At 39.8% G+C, this 10763-nt stretch overlaps 1 protein-coding gene across 1 annotated transcript in view; it reads right to left on the bottom strand.

Moving 5' to 3' along the window:
- ATM (ATM serine/threonine kinase) overlaps positions 1 to 10763 on the bottom strand; it is a 74893-nt gene that overhangs the window by 20815 nt on the left and 43315 nt on the right. Inside the window, exons 31-39 of the mRNA XM_015414809.1 lie at positions 10458 to 10590; positions 9991 to 10080; positions 8001 to 8172; positions 7755 to 7896; positions 6063 to 6239; positions 5625 to 5802; positions 4660 to 4747; positions 3487 to 3642; positions 1201 to 1306 (exon numbers count right to left, since the gene is read on the bottom strand). Coding sequence (XP_015270295.1) covers positions 1201 to 1306; positions 3487 to 3642; positions 4660 to 4747; positions 5625 to 5802; positions 6063 to 6239; positions 7755 to 7896; positions 8001 to 8172; positions 9991 to 10080; positions 10458 to 10590 — 1242 coding nt within the window. The remainder of the gene's footprint in view (positions 1 to 1200; positions 1307 to 3486; positions 3643 to 4659; positions 4748 to 5624; positions 5803 to 6062; positions 6240 to 7754; positions 7897 to 8000; positions 8173 to 9990; positions 10081 to 10457; positions 10591 to 10763) is intronic.

The following is a 10763-nucleotide window of genomic DNA, read 5'->3' on the forward strand; positions in this document are numbered from 1 at the left end:
TCTCGGTAGTGAAGGGTGGGGTATAAATCAAATCTCTTCTTCTTCTTCTTCTTCTTCTTCTTCTTCTTCTTCTTCTTCTTCTTCTTCTTCTTCGTGGGCAAACACAATATGTGCAGGCCGTGTCATGCTTGAGAAACAGGCTATAGCCAAGGCCTTTCTTTAGCTCCCAGAGCGCTATTTGAGTTCAAAGCATCATTTTTTTTCTTTGAATTAGAATGAGCCTCTAGAGCACACTTCCTAGTACGCTGAAATCTGGCAGGGCCTTTTATGTTTGGTGCAGTTTTCAGAGGTCAATGGGGCCACATAACTATAATTTGTCCTGGTGACTGTCATTGACCTGTCAGAAGTTCCTCTTCTTCTTCGTGGGCAAACACAATATGTGCAGGCCGTGTCATGCATGAGAAACAGGCTATAGCCAAGGCCTTTCTTTAGCTCCCAGAGTGCTATTTGAGTTCAAAGCATCATCTTTTCTTTGAATTAGAATGAGCCTCTAGACCACACTTCCTAGTACGCTGAAATCTTTTATGTTTGGTGCAGTTTTCAGAGGTGAATGGGGCCACATAACTATAATTTGTCCTGGTGACTGTCATTGACCTGTCAGAAGTTCCAGAAACAAAACCGTTCTCAAGAACGCTACCACAAATACCATGTCCCAAAGCCTTACTATACCTGCAAGCTTATTCCAGTCTCTTCTTTACTCTTCTCAGTCAAACCTGTAATTGTTAAGTTCTGACTTCCTTCCTCAAATGTTATGCGTTTAGCTACTTTGGAAGACCTACAAGAAGGGGATTAAAAATAAAAATAAAATAAGCAGATCGTAGGGGAGGGACCATGGCTAAACGATAGAGCATCGGTTTGGCATACAGAAGGTCCCAGGTTCAATCCCTGGCATCTCCAGTTAAAAGGGACAGGTACTAGGTGATGTGAAAGACCTCCACCTGAGACCCTGGAGAATCGCTGTCAGTCTGAGTAGACAATACCAACCTTGGTGGACCAATGGTTTGATTTAGTATGAGGCAGCCTCACGTGTTCATGTGTAATGAAAGGTGAAACACATACATTATTTGTATGCTTTCATAAAGACTGGTAGATATCTATCTAAGCGATGGACAAGTAATAAAGGTAAAGGTTCCCTTGCTCGAAAGCCAGCCGTTCTCAAGAACGCTACCACAAATACCATGTCCCAAAGCCTTACTATACCTGCAAGCTTATTCCAGTCTCTTCTTTACTCTTCTCAGTCAAACCTGTAATTGTTAAGTTCTGACTTCCTTCCTCAAATGTTATGCGTTTAGCTACTTTGGAAGACCTACAAGAAGGGGATTAAAAATAAAAATAAAATAAGCAGATCGTAGGGGAGGGACCATGGCTAAACGATAGAGCATCGGTTTGGCATACAGAAGGTCCCAGGTTCAATCCCTGGCATCTCCAGTTAAAAGGGACAGGTACTAGGTGATGTGAAAGACCTCCACCTGAGACCCTGGAGAATCGCTGTCAGTCTGAGTAGACAATACCAACCTTGGTGGACCAATGGTTTGATTTAGTATGAGGCAGCCTCACGTGTTCATGTGTAGTGAAAGGTGAAACACATACATTATTTGTATGCTTTCATAAAGACTGGTAGATATCTATCTAAGCGATGGACAAGTAATAAAGGTAAAGGTTCCCTTGCTCGAAAGCCAGTCGAATCTGACTCTAGGGTTGCGGTGCTCATCTCCGTTTCAAAGCCGAAGAGCCAGCGCTGTCCGAAGACGTTTCCGTGGTCATGTGGCCGGCATGACTAAACACCAAGGCGCACGGAACGCTGTTACCTTCCCACCGAAGTGGTACCTATTTATCTACTTGCAATTTCTTGCTTTCGAACTGCTAGGTTGGCAGGAGCTGGGGCCATAGACGGGAGCTCACTCCATCATGCGGCACCCTGGGTCTCAAACTGCTGAACTACTGACCTTCCACAGCCTGCAGTTCAGCGTCTTAACCACTTGAGCCACCGCAGCTCCTGGACAAGTAATTGTAATCTACAATTACCTGAAGGCCTGCTGCTCACTTTCCTAATGCAAACTGAATAACTAGATCAATGTTGAACACACACACGGAGCTGTCTTACACTGCGGCAGACCACTGGTCTGTCGAGATTTATTGATAGCGGAGCTCTCCAAGGTCTCAGACAGAGGTCTTTTGCACCACCTTCTCCCTGATCCTTTTAACAGTCAATGCTGGGGATTGCGCCTGGGACTTTCTCCAAGCAAAGCAGATCCCCTGCCACTGAGTCACAGCCCGTGCCCCAGTCTAAATGTTCTGGAGGAGGTAAGGCTCACTTCTTAAATGCATTTGTAATTATTTTAACCTATAGGATCTCAACAACTAAAGCAAAGATACAGTGCCCTTTCTGCTAATATAAGGCAGAATCTAGAGAACTCCTTATGTCAGCGGTTCTCAACCTGTGGGTCGCAACCCCTTTGGGGGTCAAACGACCCTTTCACAGGGGTCGTCTAAGACCATCGGAAAACACACATTTTCTTTTTTTATTATTATTAACATTTTATTGATAAGTAATTAGTAACAATACAGAAATTTCAACTGTGAAATTTTTGAACAATAGATAAAACAAGCTTTTCAAAGAATGTTTGCATATAATAGTACAATACAATTTGAACGGTAAGTAACATAGTGCAGTTCTACTTTCAACTTAAGGTTTGATTCATTATGCTTTGAACAAAAACAGGAACATATAACTGTACAGCGGTTCACATTTTGGTGTTATAGCTGACTATATATAAGTAAGTTTCAGTGCTATCCTTTGACACGACAGACCACAACCCTTAGTAATTTTGAGATTCATACAGGGTACATATGTATGGTGATATTTTAATATCCTGGTGTGAAATGGATCGAGGTAAAAATCAGTGAGATTGATAAAAACACACATTTTTGATGGTCTTATGATAGCAATGAAAATAACTTTATGGTTGGGGGTCACCACAACATGGGGAACTGTATTAAAGGGTTGCGGCATTAGGTTGAGGACCACTGCCTTATGTGAACAGAATGTATTTTGGCTGGGTTTTTTGGGGAGGTGTCTACAATTTCCACAAATTCCTCCCCTTAAGCTGCAGCTCTCTGCCCCCCCCCGCCCCCAGAAGCAACTGGGAGGAAGCAGGGGAGCTGCAGAGGGAAGGAAGAAATGGGAAAGTCTCGCCCCCACTCGGTTCTGGGCCACCCGCAGTTCTTGGGATCCAACCCACAGTTTCACTGGAGTCAGTTTTTGTGTTTTACTGAAAATAATGGGATGAAACTGCCATTTGCTTGACAAAAAGTTACGTTTTGTACGTGTATCATATTTTCAGCATTAGGAATACATCAGTGAACTACAAATGGTACTTTTTCCCCAAGGCAAGAGGTATGACATGAAGTCAAATTCATTCCACGTGCACAAATATTAACCAATATGTCAGATGGACAGGAACAGATTACGTTTAATAATGGTACCTTTTCTGTTGTTTGTCTAAGTTTATCTTGTCTGCGTAGATTTCTACACATAGCAAAGCTGTGAAGTGAGCCGCACAAGACTGGGCTGTCATGGCAACTTGAAGGTAGTTTAACTCCAGCCAGAAGCTGTCTTCAAAGACTGTACTGGAAGGACTCCTAAAAGTATAAAATACCACACATAGATATATCTGCCTCATCTTGCAAGATTGCTTTTAACAGAAAGAGGCCCGTATTATAGCTTAATTAACATAAGAACATAAGAAGAGCCCTGCTTGATCAGACCAATGGTCCATCTAGTCCAGCATCCTGTCTCACACAGCGGCCAACCAGTTCCTCTGGATGGCTGACACCACATAGGGGCTAAGGCCATCCCCTTATGTTTCCTCCTGGCTCTGGGATTCAGAGGATTAGTGCCTCTGAATGTGGAAGTTCCCCTCAGTCACCATGGCTTGTAGCCACTGATAGACTTATCCTGCGTGAATCTATCTAATCCCCTTTAAAAGCTGTTTATTCCTGTGGCCATCACTACATCCTCTGACATTTTAATCACTCCCTGTGTAAAGAAATATCTCCTTTTGTCCGTCCTGAACCTACTGCTCATCAGCTTCATTGGATGTCCTCGATTTCTAGTATTTTGGGAGAGGAAGAAAATGTTCCCTTTGTCAACTCTCTCCACCCCGTGCATAATTTTATAAACCTATATCATGTCCCTCCTTGGTCGTCTCTTTTCTAAACTGAAAAGTCCCAGACTCTTCAGCCTTCCCTCATAGGGAAGGTACTCCAACCCCTGAATCACCTCGGTTGCCCTTCTCTGGACTTTTTCCTTTTGCCAGTCATTATATAGTCAGATGTTTAACAGTTATTATTTTTAATTATTTATATTTGAAGAAAACAACTTGTTTGCAGACCAAGAGAAAAAGCCTAATTTGAAGTGAGAAAAAGGCTTGTTACTTTACATGTTATCAGAGATTGTAGAAGTTGCTTGCATTTAATCTATAGCACTATTTCAGGATAAACAGAAAGCAACTTTCATTGCATATTTTGAATTGTCTTTAAGTGCTTCCTTTCCCCCCCTATAACAACAGTTCTTGTTCAAATGGGCTACGTTGACCACTTTTGTATGATACAAGTGCAATAAGATAACATAAACAGCACCGTGAAAATTAAACACACCTCTTTTGCCGCCTTAAGTAGTCCACCACAGCAAGCATTGCCTGTCGAGATATTTTATCCAAACTTCCACAAACAAGGGTTTCTGAGTCTATGTTTTAAGAATCAGACTGATTACTGTTATATAATACTAATTCCTACAACTGTTTATCATGCGAAAAAACAACACCCCACATTTCACTTTGAAAGTTTAAGTGCTTTAGAATCCTTATTTCAATTCATCTGCGTAAAAATCACCTCAGGCATTTCACTGATACACACATTTTAAACTGATGGATATTTCTCCATATCCATTAAAATTATGTTTATGGAGCAGCAGAAATGTGAACCCAGTCAAAAATTGGACCATGTTGCCTATCATGATTGATTAAAGCTAAATATGAAGAGTACATCAGACACGTAGATACAATTTCAATTCATACTTCCTCTTTTGATAAAGTTAACATAAAAATATGGATATATGGCAATACAATTTACCAAAATTAATAGTGTATGCCAATTAAACTATTATTTGAAAGAAAAAACATACAGGACTCACACCTTAAAATTCTCACAACAACCTGTGCACTGCAATCTCTCTTCTTCTGCTTCAAAGCCCACCTTCCATGAAGCCTGTGCTTAAACCCCCTTAATTCTCATTATCAACTAAAACTAAAGTATACCTAACTGCATTTACTCATGTCCACTGCTTATTAACTTAGCCTCTCCCATTCTCCCTCCAATGTCAAAATTTTAAGCTGCAAAGCCAGAGAGGAAGGGAATCTGCAGTGATCCACATAAACCAACACTGGTGTATGAACAATTAATCATTTTAAAGGAAAATCAACAATAGTCCTGAAAGTTGCTAAAACCCATGTTTTAGCCCTCCCCACCATAGCAGGCTCATGTTACTGCTTTGATGTTTATTGCATGAATTATTTCACACAAATCATGTATTTTGGCAAAAAAGAGAATCTTTGTGGTATTACCTGGATCTGAATTTGCAGGTGTTGATGATCGGCTAGGAGTCATAGCATATTTGCAGCAGGTTGCAAAAAACATCTGGATATGCGTGGACAGTAGAGTTTGTCCAGATTCATTTGAATCATGAAGTAGGATATCATGAATCAAGTAGGGAAGAACAGTCTGACAAAAATCTGTTTGAACCTAGAATAAATGTAAAATAAACGGCTGAAAACTCACATTTGTTTTTAAAATATGACTCCTGTGGTCACTTTTACTCATAAAATACTCTATATATAAATGTATTACAAATATCTTCTGCTTACAAAGTTCACATACTAAGAAGTGGGATGAAAAATCGATGTAGAAACATAATTTAATAAGAATAAAATAAATGGTAAATATAAGACAGGCTGTAGAACACATGGCTGTAGAAGAAGAAATGTGCAGCTGCGTTACGTTACCTCACACAAAGGCTTCAGAAACTGAAGGACTTCGCTTTTTACCCCTCCACTGTCCAATAAAGCACAAGTCAAGGTCTTAATCCAAACATCATGGCTTCTACTCTGAGGAATCCACAGGCTTGTATTATTCAGATCTTCTAAAGGATTCTCTCTTACAGTCACAGAAACTGCCAATAACTATGTATCATTTTTATTTCCAAAAAAAGAGAAAGAAAAAGAAAAAGGAACCAGTAAAACTGTTTGACCAGTTATACACATCCCTCCCTCCACAACCATTATCAACCTAATTCTTTCCTTGCTGCATTCATAATGGTGGGGCACAAGCAAAATAATATTCGTTAAAACCTTTTGAAGATAATTCCAGGCTTCATTCAAATTGTTTGGCATCAACTGAGTCAACAAACTGAAACAAAGTACTTACAACAGTCATGATTTTTTAAATTGTCAGCTCATATAGGGCTACAGCATTACCTAATTCTGCTTTTAAAATGAGCTGGTTCACAGCTGGAAGCAAACTTCTGACCATGACAGCTTGGTACAACAAAATCTGTGATGTTATGGTAGCAGGTAAAATATTTTCCCAAATGAAAGGAAAGGAAATTCCTAATTATCAGTGTACATTTTATGAGAAAAGGTTTCCTGTCTCGTCACACTTCCAATTCAATATTATATCCGATAAATATAAGGAGAAACTAAATCTTATATTTACAACTTGAGAGATATTTCAGACTAGATAAATGATTCAGTCTGATTTTAGTTCATTATTTTTATAATCTATATTCATTGTTAGCTTAGTACCAATACTTACAAGTGTTTACTGTATACCTGTATTACATATGTTAAGTGCATGTTTACGTGTAATTTATCATTCAAATAAACTAATTTTTAAAAATGTGCTGGTTAAAAAGCATCAAATTTCTTCTTCCTCAGGAGGAGTACACTGTAGCATATTCTGTGACGCTTCACCTATGCCCCATATGTGTGGCAGTGAATATTCTTTTCTTCACAAACTGAAGATGTTTCCACCCAACCAGACATAACAGTCCTACAGGGTCGACTTGTCTTCCCAATCTCATTGCATTGCCTTCCTTATTCAATCTATGATGACTAGTGAAGACCTGCTAATAGTGAATGTGTATGGGCAGGGCACAAAGATTTGGGTTAGTCCTTCTTGTTCAGATTGTACAGGAAAAGGACTGCTAATATTGATAAGCATCCTGGAACCCAGCCACAAATTGGGCAGGCTCTCAGGCTCTAATGGGTCCTTCCCTACCGGATTCTTCCAAGACTCAAGAATCTGCCCTTGCTACAGAGCAGTGGGGCTGGCTACAGTCTCCCACTACGCATTCCCTGGTGAGTTTTCCTCAATGGGCAAAGGGAAAGAATGAATTAGGGTAGCAGACAATGACTCTATCAGGCTTCTCAGCTGAGCATATCAGGATTTCTGTTCCTTTAAATGACAGGGAAGGAAGGTAAAGGAGAAGATGCACTGAGAGGGCTTAATGTTTGAAGCGATTAGCAGATCCTGCCCTCAGAACCAGAACTGGGTAGTATTCCTCCTACCAGAAGGTTTTCTGTTGAAAATTTGGGGCTGGAATAGGAGGAGCTACCGTGATCAAAGGTTTCCTCCTTCACTGAGAGAAAAAGTGCAGGGTTTCTGCATCTAGCTTTACACAACACAAAACACAGTACCTTTTTCTTAGATACTCTGAAAGGATGCAGGTAGATAAGCATGGTATCTGCTTTGTTTTTATAAATCTCCAAAAACGTCTGACCAGTTTTGGTGGCTAAAATGTTTTTCAAACAAGCTGCAGCAGCTGACTGAACTTCAATGCTAAAAGAAGGACAAACTGTTTTAGAATCCAGATAGTATGATCATACACACTTATTTTAAACCAATCAATAATTATTATAGCCAATATTTAACAATATACTTACCAATGATCTATTAAAGCATTATTTATTAGAGATAACATTATGAAGGTACACTGAAGTTCTCTGTCTTCAAAAAGATTAACTGCACTGTAATAGGATGTGTTTTTATTGTGTTGCAGAGCTGTGGTAGAAAAATTTATAGGACCAATTTCTCCCAAGCAACTTCCAACTGCTTCTGCAAATGCAAATATTAATATTAAAAACACAGAAAGTACTATATATACAGCTTTTATATGTACGGCAGTGCCCTTGGAACATAACAGCAGCAAAGAAAAAAAACCTCATGGTATTCTATTGTTTGACTATATATTGCATTTTCAGCAAGGTTTTGATCATAGGATCTACTAATCATTCTGGATTTTGAACTTTTTGACAGCCCGCCCCCAGAGGGTTAGAGTAGGGTCCTATATGTCCACAGCCCTTACCCTTAATACCGGTTCTCCACAAGGCTGTGTGTTGAGTTCCTTGCTCCATACCCTCTACACACCCTCTACAGGATTGTACCCCCACCCACCCCAGTAACACCATCATCAAGTTTGCTGATGACACCACCGTGGTGGGGCTCATCTCTGGGAATGATGAGTCTGCTTATCGGGACGAGGTGGAACGGCTTTGTGTTTGGTGCAGGGAAAATAATTTGATCCTCAACACCACCAAGACCAAGGAATTGGTAGTGGACTATAGGAGGAACAAAACGGACATCCAGCGTTTACACTGGAGACACTGTTTTTAAATACCTGGCCACCAGATTTGCTGAAGAGACCACATAAAGCAACTATTGAGATAATGCTTGATGCTGCCAAGACCACAATTGCAACTTTTTGGAAAGATACCAAAGCTCCAACAACAGAAGCTTGGTTCCGGAAATTATGGAATCACTACCTAATGGATTCTGTTACAAGCAAACTAGACACTACTTCTCAGAATTCAAAGCAACAGAAGTTTGTTGGAAAGTGGTACCCAATTTTAGAATATTTATCTCAGCAACAATTTATCTCCTCTGAATGGTCCCAATTCCATAAATGGATTTAATACTTAGTTTTTAGATGAGCTGAAGTCACTTGAATCCACTTTTCTTTTACACAAATATGGAAGTATTATCCTTAATTCCTGAAGTATGTATTTTAAATATACAACGCATTGTTCTTGTTTTTTGTTTATATATTATCATTTATTATTATCAATTATTATTATTATTATTATTATTATTATTATTATTATTATTATTATTATTATTATTATTGTTATTATTATTATTATTATATTAGTGTGAGTGTCCCAGTTGTCCCCCAGCAGCAACATTTCTGGGAGCGCAGTAGGCTGCGGTGGAAAGGAAGAGGCAGGAAAGATCTGCTCCATCATCTGAGCTTCTCTGGCAGCACCTTGGATCCAAAACTTTAAGCATTATCTATACCAGAGGTAGTGAACTCATTTTCTATGAGGGCCGGATCTGACGTAAATGTCACTTTGTCGGACTGGGCTAAGTGTGCCATAAAACGTAATGCCAGGTATCGGAGATATAAACTGTATAAAGGACAGCAGCTGGTAAGCTCTGAGTTGGCGTATCCTCACTGCAAGGCCCCATGGGCTGGGAGGGGGCTGCAAAGGAAAACCGGTATGGGCGGACTGGAGAGCCAATGGTGCAGTACTGGGCAGACGCTCCCACACTGCTTGACTGCTGCAAACAAAGTTGTTCTGCCATGCTGAAGCCACAACCCCCCTCCGAGCCGTCTCCTGTGCCCTCCCTTGCACTAGTTACTCGCGGGCCACATAAGACCCCTGGACGGGCCGGTCCCGGCTCCCAGGCCTTATGTTTGACACCCCTGAAATATACTGATTGATTAACAGAATATTAACATTAAAATATGAGACAATGATTGCGTTATGGTTATGATCTTTTACAGATGAGTGACATTTCTTTGGCAATATAAGAAACCATGGAAACAGACTTTTCCTATTGCCGTTAAAGGCACTCACTTAAATGGCTACTTACCTAGAACAGTATCAGTTGAGTTTACAGCCGTTTTTGAAAGCTGTAACAAGTTTGCCATCAGCTTTATTATTATGCAGTCCTTTGGATTTTCTATCATTTGAAAAAGAAAATATTAGAATATTGTAAATCCTACTCAAGTCTACTCAGTGGGGGTTTACTCCCAGGAAAGGGTTCGTATGATATGCCTCACTTCCCCTAAATACTTCAAAACATAAAACACTTATCCCAATTTATTATTACATTTATCTCTAATCCTTTTAATGATGTAAGTCAGTGGTTTCTCAAAGAAGCTCTCCCATCAGGCACTGACCCGCTTTGTTCCATCATGGCGGCTGCATTATGTGGTCCCCAACCTCGGATACAGCTACTTAGTATAGAATTTATTTTCTTAGAAACAGCATTACTAACAGCAGTCTCAATACTAAGGCTACAATATACAGCGTGCACAGGTGATCTCAAATTCTTACCCTGAGATGCTTTCATAAGGTCCTTCATCTGATCTTTATGGCTTTCGAGTTTTTTGCGTAAATCATTTAAGCCTTCAAGTCTCGTTATTGGTAAGGCATCAGAGATATTGAAGGATAGGAAATGATTGATTTCCTGCAAGTATCAATCAATTTTATATGAAGGATACAGTTCATATAGTTCTAAAATTAGATGTAATTACAAAGAGATATGCATGTGCATTGAAAGCTTCTGTTTTGCTTGCCGTGCGACTGACTTTGAACAATTAAACGAAACACAGGTGAACCTCAACACACTGACAATGTAAT

Source organism: Gekko japonicus, unplaced genomic scaffold (assembly GCF_001447785.1).
Source record: "Gekko japonicus isolate JY-2015 unplaced genomic scaffold, Gekko_japonicus_V1.1 scaffold1956, whole genome shotgun sequence".
In the NCBI taxonomy this organism is placed as follows: Eukaryota; Metazoa; Chordata; class Lepidosauria; order Squamata; family Gekkonidae; genus Gekko; species Gekko japonicus.